This window comes from Sceloporus occidentalis, unplaced genomic scaffold (assembly GCF_023333645.1).
Source record: "Sceloporus occidentalis isolate IW3139 unplaced genomic scaffold, rSceOcc1.0.p SCAF_2, whole genome shotgun sequence".
Classification (NCBI taxonomy): Eukaryota; Metazoa; Chordata; class Lepidosauria; order Squamata; family Phrynosomatidae; genus Sceloporus; species Sceloporus occidentalis.
Window position 1 is genome coordinate 5,410,316 of NW_028316982.1, and position 15,327 is coordinate 5,425,642.

Below are 15,327 nucleotides of genomic sequence, written 5' to 3' on the forward strand. Positions count from 1 at the left end.
TTGAACCCATAAAACAGAGGAAGGCTTCCACAAATGGTTTTCACTGAACCACCATGCTCAAAGGAAAGATCCATGGCATAAGACAACAGAATTGAGGCTAACCTTTTGCCCCAAGGAACACAGCTCTGGAGTTAAAGAACTTTTTTTTTCCATTTATTGCTCAAGTGTGTTAGGGAAAACAGTCTCCCAAGAGAAATCCAAACTGCCTGGTGGCATGCATAAAAGTTCACTGTATCTGAGTGTGTGTTTAAAATACCAAAAGATCACACACATGTCCCTATACTTTCAGTAATGCATAGTGACTGCACACCCTATTTTATTTTTTGGTCTGAGATAGTGACATAGCGATGAAATGAGGAAATCACTTCTCATTTGGCACAAAACAGACCAAGAAAAATCTGGTGCTTGCTTATAAGTTATGGCTGGGCAACTACACTGGAGGAAGTACCTAATTTTTGCCACCTAACCACAGATGCATTCTGACTGACCCAGAAATTATTTGATACTAGTTCTGGCTCCAAATTGAAGTTTAGGGAGAGGAAAAATCCACCTGAACGACTGTAGAGTGGTTTGGGTGCTTTTCAAACAATTGTTCACTGCAAAACTTTTAAAAGAAGAATTTGGATTCCAGAACCTGGAGGAAGAATCTCCTAGGGCTGCAAAATTGGGGCTGGGAAATCTACATGCAGCCTGAAAACCAGTTCCCCCATTCCTGAGATAAGGGAAGAGGCAGTAGCTCATTGGTAAGGTACATGATCTGCATTCAGCTGAAATGGTGTCATATTGAATTTCGAACAAGGTTATTTTTTGCTGCTCCAGATACAAGGGCGTGGATCAATGGATTCAAATTACAGGAAAAGAGGTTCTGCCTAAACATTAGGAAGACCTTCCTGGGAATAAGAGGTGTTTGAGAGTGGACGATGCTGCCTTGGAGTGTGGTGAAGTCTCTTTCTTTGGAGATTTTTAAACAAGGCTGGGATGGTCATTTGTCAGGAATGCTTTGATTGTATCTTCCTGCATGACAGAATGGAGTTGGACTGGCTGGCTCTTGGGGTCACTTCCAATTGTAAGTCTATGGTTCATTTGGGAAGTCCCTATGGTTAGGAAAGCATCCAGCCTGAAACCCTGGAAACTTGCAGTCAGGACTGACAGTACAGTCGGCCCTCAGCATCCACAGACATTTTCGACCACGAAATCAACCATGTGTGGCTTGAAAATATTTAAAAATATATAAATTCCAAAAAGCAAGCCTTGATTTTGCCATTTTACATAAGAGACACCATTTTACTACGCCATTGTATTTAATGGGATTTGAACATCCACGGATTTTGGTATCCACATGTGGGTCCTGCAACCAAACCCCAGCAGATACCGTGGGCTCACTGCATAGGCAAATATGGGCATCTCAAAATCCAAAAAATATATATTCCAAAGTCCAAAACTCTTCTGGTCCCAAACATCTTGGGTAAGGGTAACTCACTCTATTGAACTAGAGATATTTTAACTATACTCCTCCCATCCTGTAGCCCCCACAGGAGCAAGGAATGCCACAACCTGGGAGCAACCATTGAGAAGGCTCTTTTCTGTGTTGTCACCAAATTTGTCTGTGATGGTGATGGCACGCAGAGATCTGACTTGATATAAAGCAAGTTTCTACTGTTGGAAAACCTTGCTTCTTAAGATATGGAGGATGGAACTGACCTGTATATGAAATACTATGTGGCTGCAAGCCAGAGTCTGGGGGAGATATTTTAGGAGTGGAGGTGTGCTTCATTGAAACAACCTATTGCAAATGTAGGACAGTCAACTCCCAAGTGTGTAGGTCCTGTAAACGTGAGTGCTTCCGAGGACTTCCTGTCCTGATGCTGAGATATGATAGTCTGGAATTTCTGAGCTGTTAGCTAAGCCACATGCCAGTTTCATGTGCTTCAATGAGGTGCCAATTTTGCAATGGCTCTTTCACTGACTCTGAGCAAACCCACATCTTAACCCTTTATTCCACTGGGGAATTCCTAAGAGGCAAAAGTAAATGGGTTGAAGCTTTTCTCTTTCAAAATACTAGAAACCAGATGGGTCACATCCACCATGGCAGCTGAAGAGTGGGAGATGAAGGGCAGAGAAAAGGAAAGACTTCTTCACACAACGTAGCTAAAACCAAGAAACACCCTGCTACAAGATGCTGCGATGGCCACCAACCTGGATGGCTTCAACAAGAAATTAAATAAACTCTTGGTGGACAAGTCTACCAACTACAAGGGATACACTACCTCTTATATCAGGAGCATTACGGTTCTGGATACCTACTGCTTGGGAACACACACAGAGTAATATTGTCTTAATGTCCTCTTTGTGGTTTTTACAGAGCTATCTAAGGCTGCTCCCATGTTGCAGAACTGATGCAGTTTGAAACTGCTTTAACTATCATGGTTTCATCCTATGAAATATTGGGATTTGTAATTTGTTGTGGCACCACAGCCCTCTGACAGAGAGGGCTGAATATTTCACAAAACTCCAAACCCCAGAATTCCATAGCACTAAGCCATGACAGTTAAAGCAGTGTCAAACTGCAGTAATTCTGCTGTGTAGATGCAGCCTACATGGCCACTGTAGAGCAAAGGATTCCAGACTAGAAATGCCTTTGCTCTGATCCAGCATGGGTCTTCAGCAGTTGTCCCAATGAAAAATCCTATGGGATACAGAGAAAGTGAGAGACATTTAAGATGTAATGTGGGACACATCAAGACAGCACACATTCATTCCTATTCAGCTCTCTCCATTTACCTTCCTCAACACTGAGGCTTCCTCATAGGAGTAAGGAACCAATCCCTTCCATGAGCAAGATCCCAATTGCCCATCACAGCTCCTCACCACACTCACTGTTTGCCAAGTACCAGTTAGGCCTCATTCAGCATATATTGTCAGACATTTGTATATACACTTCATGAGGTGAAAAGTGCAGTACAGTCATCCCTCTGTATCCACAGATTCTTTATCTACGGATTCAACTACCTACAGCTTCAACATATCTATATCTATAAATTCCAAAAAGCAAACCTAGATTTTGCCATTTTATATAAGAGACATCATTTTACTACATTTTAAAGGGACATGAGCATCCCCAGATTTTGGTATCTACAGAGGGTCCCCGGCAGATACCAAGGGCCTCCTATAATTCATGTTATTTCATGGTTTTATAAAGCCTAGGATGACTATGCAGAAATACTGAATGCAGTGGCAAAGACTTCATGAATCATCCTGTATCTGTCTTTCTGGCTCTTATAAAAAATCTCTCAAGGATTGAGACAACCTCTGTTTTACAAACAAACCTTAAGCCAGCCTTCCCCAATTGGACACCTTCCCAATCTGTGCAACTACCAACTCCCTTCATGCCAAAGGCTGTGGATTCAGAAGCAATTTTGGGTGAAGCTGGAACTGGAGTTGGAGTCTGTAGAAATGTACCGACTCCAGCTTCAAAATGCAAAATAATAAAATATTACATGCCTCGTCTATTGCTTTATTTTACCTCCATGAAAATTTAGAAAAGCTTTCTTGTTCAGAAATTTTAATCAAATAAATTATTATTATTATTTTCTAAATTCCCACCTCTCTCTCTCTCTCTCTCTATCTATATATATATATAATGATCTATCTACCTAAGTAGCATGATGATTCATAAGGTGGTGACTAAATGCCACAAATTATAATTTTAATAAAGTAAATTTGGTATTAATAATTGATATAGAGAACCAATGTGGTATAGTGGTTCGAGTGTTGGCCTAGGACTCTGGGGACCAGGGATCAAATCCCTACTTGGCCATGGAAACCCACTGGATGACTTTGGGCAAGTCTCTCTGTCAGCCTCAGAGGAAGGCAAAGGCAACTTCTCTGTAACATTTTGCAAAGAATACCCCATTATAGGTTTGCCTTAGGGTCACTATAAGTCAGAAACGACATGAAGACACACAACAACAAATTAATACGCATTTGCCATTTATGAAGGAGTCAGAGTCAGACAACAGAAAAATAGAAGAATTGAGGCTTTGGCGTGCCAACTCCATAGCCCTGCTTCATGCTGGCTGGGGACAACTATGAGTTGTCATCCAACACCTGGATGACCCTAGGGTGGGGGAAGACTTCTAGAGTATTTGTCTTGTGGTAGCTTTAAAGCAGTGGTTCTCAACCTTTTGTCATCTGGATCTTTTGTACTTCTTGCTCCAGAACCCCTGGACACTGGTCAAGATTATTGGAGTTACAAGCACAAAATTTCTGGAGGAGCAAAGGTGGAGAAGCATTGCTTTAATGCAGTGAATCCCAAACTTTCATCCTCCAGATCTTTCGGACTTCAACTCCTAGAAGACCCGGTCAGTTTGGCAACAGTCAGGAATTCTGGGAGTTGAAGTTCAAAAAATCTGGAGGACCAAAGTTTGGGTATGACTGCTTTAATGGGACCTTAAAACCAGATCCTGGGGCTCTTTGCCATCCTATTAAACAGAAGTCAAAATCATAACAAAAATAAACAAAATCCTCACTTCAATACCGAGCATGACTTACTTCCTTGTGTCAGTAAAGATTAAGGAAACAGGCATGGAAATGTTAGTCCTCCTGACCGTCACAAACTCCACGCCCTTGTACTCCTTTGGCATGAATCCTGGCCTGGCTATTTCCAATACTTGGCACAATGTCCAAGCAAAAATTACAAATAACTGCAGCATTCTGCAACCACATATATGCACTTGTCTGAGATTGCCTGGGATACATCTGTCATGATCTTCAAAATAGTTCAGATATGGCTCACAAAATGACAGAATTCTTCTATCAAATGCTGGACACCTAGGAGATATCTATCTCCCCAACCATTTCAGAAACAGTTGAAGAGGCAGAACAGAATTGAAAACTTGTGTCCATACAGACCTAATTCTATTCTGAGAGATGTGCGTGTGTGTGTGCGTGCGTGTGGGAGAAGCAAGGGTGGCATATGATGAAATAGAGGAGGCTGGATCTCAGGCCTTATTATATAATAGTGGAAATTTAAGAGCAGTATCAGAGGGAAAGCATGTAACACCAAATTGGGAGATGTAGACTGAATGAAGTATGCCCAGTTGTCTCTTAAAACGGAACACCGGAAAGAACCATGGTGTAGGCAGTGTAGGAATAAAGGGATGGATTTAGTATCATTTTCCTTCAAGACCAGAAAAGGCAGACAGTGTTTTGGCAAGTAAAGCAAAACCGACTCTTCATAATGCAATTAAACTATGTAGATAATGTCTACGTGTGATACAGCATATGCAAACTCTGTGCAGAAGCGAGACCTACACCCACCGCTCCCCCTTGCATTTTCCTAGCCTTTGGGTCCCGGGCTGTTTTCTCACTTTCTGACCGAAAGTACCCACGGACGTTACCACTTCATGCATAAAATGAAGGGCACTTTGCTTTATGACACAACATGTTTGATGTCGGAATATATTTATAAAACACTGGGTTTTTTTTGTTTTGTTTATTTGTTACAGCATGAGGTTTAAATGATGGAAATAGTTACTAAAGTCCAATAAAGTCTAGAATGATAAGAGTTGGAAGAGACCACAAAGGCCATCCAGCCCAACCCCTTGCCATGCAGGAACTCACAATCAAAGCATCCCCAACAGATCGCCATCCAGCCCCTGTTTAAAGACCTCCAAGGAAGGAGACTCCACTACACTCCGATGAAGGAGTGTGTTCCACTGTTGAACAGCCCTTACTGTTAGGAAGTTCCTCCTAATGTTAAGGTGGAATCTCTTTTCTTGTAGGTTGCATCCATTGTTCCATGTTCTAGTCTCTGGAGCAGCAGTAAACAAGCTTGCTCCATCCTCAATGTGATAATGTGTCTAGAAGTGCTATGAGACTACAGCTTTCTTAAAATAATAATATTAATAATAACAGCTTTACATATATTTGTTATTATGTGCCCTCAAAATAATTCTAACTTACAGAAAACCTATCCTAGGTTTTCTTGGAAGGATTTCTTCAGAGGAAGTTTGCCGCTGCCTTCCTCTAAGGCTCAGAGGATGTGACTTGCCCAAGATCACCCCAGTGGGTTTCTGTGGCTGAATGAGAATTCAAACCCTGATCTCCTGTAGTCCAACACGTACATCTCGGTACTACACTGGCTTTTGTTGTCAGGTGCCTGCAAGTTGGTTTCAATCCAATCCTAGGGTTTCCTTGACAAGATCTGTTCAGATAGTTTGTCACTGCTTCCCTCTGAGACTGACAGAGTATGATTTGCCCAAGGTCACTCAGTGGGTTGGCATGGCTGAGCAGGGACTTGAACACTAGTTTTCAAGTGTCCTAGTCCAATACTCAAACCACTACACCATGTTGGCTGATCTATACAGTAAGTACAATATAACAAACAGTAAGATTTAACATCACTGCTTACAAACTACAATTTTTGAGACAATTATGTTGCTATTGATGGTAATGAAAAACACAAAACAAGAACTCAACACAGTTGCAAGAGACAGAGGCCTGTTACAGACTGCCAAAATAAAGCTGCTTCGGGTCTCTTTGGAGGTATGCTATTTAAATGATGCATGGGTCCTAAGAGTCTGGAGGTCGTGCCAAAGCCACACTCTAGTCCTAAGCACTGGAGTGAAGCTTTGGTGCAGCTTCTGGGTTCTTAGGGTGCATGCATCATTTAAATAGCATACCTCCAAAGAGACCCGAAGCAGCTTTATTTTGGCAGTCTGTAACAGGCCAGAGAAAACAATCCATGAAAAACAAGACTGCTTTGTGGCCACCGGAATGAACAAGTGGAAATAAATGAAGGTGGGATCCCCTTGTCCCTCCCTCTGCCACCAATCTAGACAGAGTCTCAGCTCTAAGACAGCCAACTCTGCAACACTGCTATACCCCAAACAGCCCCTTCTTACATGTCACTCCAATATCCCCAATGGATATGTCTCTAAAACTTTCCCATTTGAAACTGCTGCAGAGGAGCCAAAGTTAGCCACTTTCTAGGAGCTATGAAAGCTGCCTTAAATGGAAACCAATGACCCATTTAGTGGCTCTCTGGGGTTTTAGACAGAATTCCTTCCTAGTCCTACCTGAGGTCCCTGATATTCCCTGGTGGTCTCCCAGGCAGGTTATCAGCAGGCCTGACTGTTGAAATCAGGTGAGACTAGGTGTGTCCATGTTGATACTTGTGGCAAAGTTAAACAAGCTCCTGTTTCTGTTGTAGGTCTGAATCCACTGCTCTCATACACACCTCTTTCCGCTTCCTTTGGTTGCTGCTCCTAAACTCAACACCCCCACCACCATCTCCTCTCTACATTCTCTTCCAGTGCTGTCATCAAGGTGAGCAACAAATAATTACTATTATTACATTATTCTAGCTATACTACCTGTAGTCTTTCTGGTTAGCCCTTGCCTTAGTGCACAAGTGATCTTATGGGGTGGGGTGAGGGAACTTGCAGTCTCCTGATTTGATTGCAGTGCAGCTTCCATGAGGCTTAACCAGCATGCTCAATGATGGCAGTAAGGGGAACTGCAGTCTGCAACATTTGGACACACTTGTCTTAAGGAAAGGTCAACTGTACAATCTACTTGCCTATTTCCTGTTCCAGCTCAGAAGACAACTCTACTGGTCACTATTTGGACCAAATGTTAATGCTCTCTTTGTAGCCATCCCACTTCCCATCATTACACACAAACTGCAAACAGCAATTTCAACCCCCCTTATCTTAGATGGCTATGTAACTGGTAGACCAGCAGAGTATCACTGGCCTGTTACAGACAGCCAAAATAAAGCTGCTTCGAGTCACAGTGGAGGTATGGTGTTTCAATGATGCATGTGTCCTAAGAGTCCAGAAGCCACACCAAAGCCACGCTCCAGTCCTTAGGGTTGGAGTGTGGCTTTGGTGTGACTTCTGCACTCTTAGGACGCATTCATCATTGAAACACCATACCTCCACTGTGACTCGAAGCAGCTTTATTTTGGCTGTCTGTAACAGGCCACTGAGTATCAACAATGGCTTCTTTTCATCCTGGGGACAAGTGACCCAGTGCTGTTCAACATCTTTATTAATGGCTTGGATAAAAGAATAGGGGGCATGCTTATCAAATTTGCAGACGACACCAAATTAGGAGGAATAGCTAATACTTCAGAGGACAGGATAAAAATTCAAAATGACCTGAATAGACTAGAAAGCTGGGCCAAAGCTAACAAAATGAAATTCAATATGGAGAAATGTAAGGTGCTGCACTTAGGGCAGAAAAATGAAATGCACAGATATAGGATGGAGGACACCTGGCTGAATGAGACTACATGTGAAAGGGATCTAGGAGTCCAAGTAGACCACAAGTTGAACATGAGTCAACAGTGTCATGCGGCAGCTAAAAAAGCCAATGCAATTTTAGGCTGCATCAATAGAAGTATAGTGTCTAGATCAAGAGAAGTAATAGTGCCACTGTATTCTGCTTTGGTCAGGCCCCACCTAGAATACTGTGTCCAGTTCTGGGCACCACAATTCAAAAAGGACATTGAGAAACTGGAGCCATGTGTCCAAAGGAGGGCAACTAAAATGGTGAAGGGTCTGGAAACCATGTCCTATGAGGAACGACTTAGGGAGCTGGGGATGTTTAGCCTGGAGAAAAGGAGATTAAGAGGTGATATGATAGCCCTGTTTAAGTATTTGAAGGGATGTCATGTTGAGGAGGGAGCAAGCTTGTTTTCTGCTGCTCCAGAGAACAGGACCCGGAACAATGGATGCAAGCTCCATTAGGAGGAATGTCCTGACAGAAAGGACTGTTCCCCAGTGGAACACACTCCTCCCTCGGAGTGCAGTGGAGTCTCCTTCCTTGGAGGTCTTTAAGCAGAGGCTGGATCGCCATCTGTCAATGGGGATGCTTTGATAGAGAGTTCCTGCATGGCAGAAGGGGGTTGGACTGGAAGACCCTTATGGTCACTTCCAACTCTGTGATTCTATTAAATAAATAAAACAATGACAACAACAACAATAATAGTAATAGGCTTCCCTGCTTACTCATTAAATGCCTGCTTAGTTGAAAGACTAGAGCTCCCAACTCAAATCGGACTCAAACTGAGAGGGAGGCTGGAAACCCCTCCATCTCAAAATGTAAGTCCTGGTCTGGAAATGGAAATGAGACAACAACAACCACCACCCCCCCCCCCATAAGAAAAGCTTGTGGTCCGTTTCCTCTGCCCTTGCCTACCCTCCACTCTTTGCCTGGGGAAGGGCAATAGTAGGGCCCCCTTATCCGACCTCCTTCCCCACCTGCTGCCTCCAGCGCCGGGGCTCCCTTCTCTGACTCAGCCTCTTCGCCCAGGCGCCAGCAGGGCTGGAAATGGGCTGGACCGGAAGTGTTTCCCTTCGGAACATTACCGGAAGGGAACGGGAAAAACGGTCCGTCCCCATAAGCGTCCCTCCCGGAAACAGAGACCCTGGCCTTGAGGTTCCGGAGAGGAAAGGTTCCCTATTGCTAAGTAAAAATTACCATAATATCTTTTATTGCACAAACGACCTATTCTGCTGGGACACACTGAAGAAATAATCCAGTTTGAGACCGCTTTAGCCGCCCTGGCTCAACGCTAGGGAACCCTGGGAACACCATAAACTACAATTCCCAGGATTCCCTAGCACTGAGCCAGTTAAAGCAGTTAAAGCAGCCTCAAAGTGGGTTATTTCTGCAGTGCGTCCCAGCAGAATAGATCATGTGTGCAATAAAACATATTATAGTAATTAAAAAAACCTCACCTAGCAATAATAATAATAATAATAATAATGAAGGAGAATTTAAAGCTAGCAGATCAGCATCATCTTAAATATATTATTGAAGAATTTAAAATTACATCATCATCATCATCATCATCATCATCCTACTGAAGATTTTAATAAGTTGTTCTTGTTGTGTGCCTTCAAGTTATTTCCAGTTTATGGCAATCCTATCATGGGGTTTTCTTAGCAAGATCTATTCAGAGAGGTTTCACTATTTGCGATCCCTTGAGGCTGAGTGTGACTTGCTCAAGACCACCCAGTGGGTTTTTCATGGATGAGCCAGGATTCAAACCCTAATCTCCAGAGTTATGGGTCTCTTTAAAAAGTTACATAATAATAATTGCATTATGGATTTTTAATAATAATATAATATAACAAGATTTTAAAATCACCACTTAATACTCCTCAATAATAATAAAATCAAAGAGTTTGAAGGGGCCTTACTGTCCAACCCTCTGTTCAATGCAGGATCTCTAGCTAGAACCATTAATCATTAAATTGCCTAGAATTTACAACATTTAGCACTGAAATGACCATTTTGCACAGTTTTTCAGGTAAAATGTGATACTGAGATTAGGTTTGGGAAATGAGAAATATCCCTTGATCAAGGGAAAGGCACTCTGGACATGCTTAAAGTTACAATTGCCTTTTCAATGTTAACTCCAACCTGGTTGAGCACAGGCTTTCAAGCAGAAATTATACCAAGCCCCAGATGGCAAAATCCAAGCAGGATTTGGACAAACTCATCATTATAACGCTATGATACCACTTTAACTGCCACGGTTACATCCTATAGAACTAAGGGATTTGCAGTCTGGGGAGGCACTAGAGCTCTCTGGCTAAGAATTCTAAGTATGGCTTCATAGTTCATAGAGACTTATGCAGCAGCTTCATTGCAGAAATAATGCAGTTTGACACTGCTTTAAGTGCCAGGACTCAATGCTATGGAATTCTGAGGTTTGTAGTTTGTTGCAGCACTAGAAATCTCTGACAGAGAAAGCTAGATATCTCACCAAACTACAAATCCCAGAATTCCATTGCAACGAGCCATGGCAGTTAAAGTAGTGTCAAGCTGCATTATTTCTGCAGTGCAGAGTTGGAAGGGACAGCAGAGGCCAGCTAGTCCAACAGCCATTGGCCATGCAGGAATACACAAAGCACTACTGCAAGATAGCCATCCAGCCTCTGCTTCAAGAACTCCAAAGCTGGATCTGGCACCCTGTCCAAACTACAAATCCCAGCATTCCATCGGATTCTGCTATACCAGTTAAAGTCGTTTCTCAGCCTTTTTACCAGAGGAATCTGTAAAGTAAATTTCAGATCTCAGGGAAGCTCTGCATAAAAATTATTATATCTACAGCTGAATATTCTTAATTATTAATTTTTAAACCCAAATCTCTTGCAGAATCCCTAGCAATCTGTCTGAAAACCCCTTTATCTCAAAATTTACATTCTGGATGCAGAGGTCAAGGAGGTGGTAGATGAAATCAGTGTTGGGAATAATGCAGCCTCTCTAGATGTTGATGTACTGAAGTTCAGCAGCCCTAGCCATGATAGCCAATGGTGATTGATGTTAGGAGCTGCAATCCAAAAACATCTGGAGGGCCATATGCTATTGCTAGTCGCAACTAGAGCAGATGCACCAAACCAATGGGGCAGATTTACCATTCAGTACACTTTTAAGTCAATCTTATTTGACATTCCAAAATATTCCAAAAATAAACACTTTTTTCATGAGTGGCTAAGATTGGTACAACTTTGCTTCATGCACAAATTAAAAATATTATATAAAATTATCTTCAGCCTAGATGTAGAAGGTGTATATGAAACATACATGGATTTTGTGTTTAAACCTGGACCTCATCTCTGAGATGTCTCATTATATTTATATATGTACAGTCGGCCCTCTGTATCCACGGATTATTTATCCACAAATGGGTTTGAAAATATTTTAAAATTGTCTCTTTTTGGGATGAGAGGTAGGACAGAAGATAGATAGATAGATAGATAGATAGATAGATAGATAGATAGATAGATAGATGATGATAGATAGATAGATAGATAGACAGACAGACAAACAAACACAAACAAACAAACAAGCTTCATTTATATACCGCTTCATACCACCTAAGCAGTGTCTAAGCGGTTTACAACTGTAAGACAGACAGACAGACAGACATAATTAAAAAAAACACCTTGGTTTTGCTCTTTTATATAAGGGACACCATTTTATTAGGCTACTGTATTTAATGGGACTTGAGCATCCACCCATTTTGTTATCCACAATTGATCCTGGAACCAGGCTGAATAATGGTTCTCCTTTTCCAGGACATGTCCTAGATTTCAACCTTCTGTCCAGCAGTAATGCCAAAATGACCTCCATTTTAAGCATGACTATGAAACATGAATTCACATTTATATTATTGTGATTAGTAATGCTGCAGTGAATGAAACAAGGTGGGAGGAAGAGATGTTCTTTTTTTTTTGTAGGGCATAAATTGCAAGGTTATGAGTGTTCTTAAATCCCAGGTTTGGGGGAAAGGTGAGATATGAGTCCCATAAGAGATCAAGTGTAGTGTAGTGGTTTGAGTGTTTCATTTGGCACTGTCCTACATTTTCCTTGAACGTCTTACATTTTGCAGTGTCTTGTCCTCCTTTGCAGTTGGGACCACTGGTCTCCCTGCCTGAAACCAAACCCCAGCAGATACCAAGGGCTCACTGGATTTGCAAATATGGAGTATCTCAAAATTAAAAAAAAAAAATAGATAATGTATATACTTGACTATAAGTTGACTTCATATATAAGCCAAGAGCAGGTTTTGGGGGCAAAATGATAGATTTTGATATGAGCCATGGATAAGTTGAGGGTAAAACTTAATGATATGAACTAAGGATCTAACAAATGAAGGAAAGGAAAACAATACTAAAAAACATCAAAAATTCCAGAAGGCATGTTTGTGCTCATGCTAAAGGCTGGAGAGATGAGAAAACAGAGAGTGGGAGGTCAGTGCTTCCAGGACAGATTTACACTCTTGCCTTTCACCATGAGATGGTCCCTTTTTAAAATAAGAGTTAAAGTACAGTACTTACATTGACCCTTGGATAAGTTGACTCAGGTTTTGGGGGTCAATTTTTTGACTAAATTTTTTAGGCTTATACATGAGTACATACAGTATTCCAAAACCCAAAGCGCTTCCGGTCCCAAGCATTTTGGATAAAGAAAACTGAACCTGTATCTGATCCAAGGTGGGTTTGCTTTGCTTGGAACGAGTCCTGGAAAGTTGGGCCTAGCTAAAGTAACTTCCCCATTCTTGAAAGAGAAATGGGGGAAAGCAGCAGTTCTAAATAGAGTTCTCTATTTAGAACTGCTTGACAAATTACTCCAAAATAGGCTATAAAGATATAGAAATGGATTATATAATATGCTACCGTATCCTAACGGCTGAAAGAACTTGGGGTGACATATGCAAATAGTTTTACACATATTGTAGGATTTTACATTTAAAGTTGTAGATTTCAAGGTAATATTGTGGTTAGGAAGGACAGGAAAAGAATATAGCTGGAAAGCATGACTTTGGTTCAAAACACAATACAGAAATAACCCAATTTGAGACCGCTTTAACAGCCCTGGCTCAATGCTAGGGGATCCTGGGATCTGTAGTTTTGTGAGACATTTAGCCTTCTCTGTCAGAGAGCTCTGGTGCCACAACAAACTAAAAATCCTAGCACTGAGCCAGAGCAGTTTAAATGGTTTCAAACTGCATTATTTCTGCCATGGATTTGGACCTTACTTTGTATGGAATGTTAGAAAATTAGTTTTAACAGATAAGTGTTGTCAGACAATTACACACCAAAAATACACAGAATCCTAGAGTTGGAAGGGACCCCAAGGGACATCCAATCCAACCCCCTTCTGCCATGCAGGAATATACAGAGTCCTAGTTGGAAGGGACCCCAAGGGCCAAATGTGTTGGCAAAGATGTTAAGACATAAATTGGTATGGAAAGACATGTAAATGTGTGAGAATATGTAAATAAAAATAAATAATTAAAGTAATGTACCCATTCAGTTGGGTGTAGACCCACCACTTCGTCCTTCTCTTCCTCTGCTTCCGGATCCTTCTGCTCATCCCCAGAACCGTGGCTTGCCGCAGGAGATGGGGCCCTTGGCTCGCGCCACCTGGACTCCAAGCCCGGTTCCGTGGCACTTAGTGGGCTGAGTGGGGCCAGAGAGCAATGGGGACACAGGTCCCCCTCCGCAGTGCTGGAGAATGGAACCTCGCACAGCAAGCACCGCTTGGATTTCTTGCTGTGCTTGAGCGGCTTGTCCCCCATGGCTGGAGCGTGGCCAAAGTGCAATAACCTGGGGATTTGGAGGTGATGGACAGAAGGTCTGCGGAAAGGATGGAGGAGGAGGAGGCCACCGGTGCAGCCTTGAACCCTCGGAGGTCACTGTGGAGGTGGCCTTCCCATCCTTCCCTTTGGAAGCCACAAGGGGGTGACTTGGTTTGCACTGACAGGAAAAGGCGGCCCTAGTCACATTTCTCCTTTCAAATACAAGATCATAAAATCATAGAGTTGGAGGGGTTCTCCAAGGGCCACCTAATCCAACTCAGGGGGGCCAGATGTCCTCCTTTTCCAGGACACACCCTACATTTAAGCCTTTCTGCCGGGAAGGAATCCCAAAATGCCCTCCATTTTGAGCACGACGAAGAAGCATGAGTTTATACAGTGGGTCCTTGTTATCCGCTAGGGTTTGGTTCCAGGAACCCCCGTGGATAACAAAATCCGTGGATGCTCAAGTCCCATTAAATACAGTGGCATAGCAGAATGGTGTCCCTTATATAAATTGGAAAAATCAAGGTTTGCTATTTGGAGCGGATTAAAAAATCTGTGAATGTGGGCCGACTGTATTAGGGTTTTTAGCCTTTTGTGTAACATCCTACATTTTCCTTGAGTGTCCTATTTTTTGTGGTGCCCTGTTCCCCTTTTTGGTGATGACATCTGGTCACCCTGGTCAAACCCCATTCTGCCATGCAGGAAACCACTATCCAAGCACTCCCTGTGGCAGATGGTCATCCAGCCTCTGTTTTAAAACCTCCAAAGAAAGAGAGGCAATGACTTCCACTGTTAAACAGCTCTTGCCATCAGCAAGTTCCTCCTAATGTTGAGGTGGAATCTCTTTTCCTGTTGCTTGCATTCATTGCTCTGGGTCCTATTCTCTGAAGCAGCAGAAAACAAGTTTGCTCCATCCTCAAAATGACATCTTAAAACATTTAAACATGGCTATCGTATCACTATCTCTTCTCCAGGCTAAGTATATCCAGCTTCCTAAGTTGCCCTTCACAGGGAATGGCTTCCAAATGTTAAAAATTTTCTTTGCAGCTTCAGGCCTATTTAAAAATGCCGGAGAATACAACAGCAGAAAATGGTGACTGCTTTTAAATCAGCATTAAAGACACAGGCCTACCCAGTCAATTTTAAATCGTGGCTTTTTAAATTGTATATGTACTCTATGAGTGCAATGAATGATTTTATAGTGTATTTTAACTGGGCTT

The 15,327-nt window shown here is 42.2% G+C and overlaps 1 protein-coding gene across 6 annotated transcripts in view; it reads right to left on the minus strand.

Annotated features, from left to right (window-relative positions):
* LOC149317911 (choline-phosphate cytidylyltransferase A) overlaps nt 1-14,222 on the minus strand; it is a 35,776-nt gene extending 21,554 nt beyond the window's left edge. Inside the window, exon 1 of one of the 6 annotated variants that reach the window (XM_089508660.1) lies at nt 13,856-14,221. In XM_089508660.1, coding sequence (XP_089364786.1) covers nt 13,856-14,104 — 249 coding nt within the window. In that variant the 5' untranslated portion in view covers nt 14,105-14,221. Of the gene's footprint in view, nt 1-9,207; nt 9,357-13,831 lie in introns of those variants that run through there. The other 5 variants (XM_089508659.1, XM_089508662.1, XM_089508663.1 and 2 more) reach the window with 5 other exon arrangements.
* Nucleotides 14,223-15,327: the final 1,105 nt, after the last annotated feature.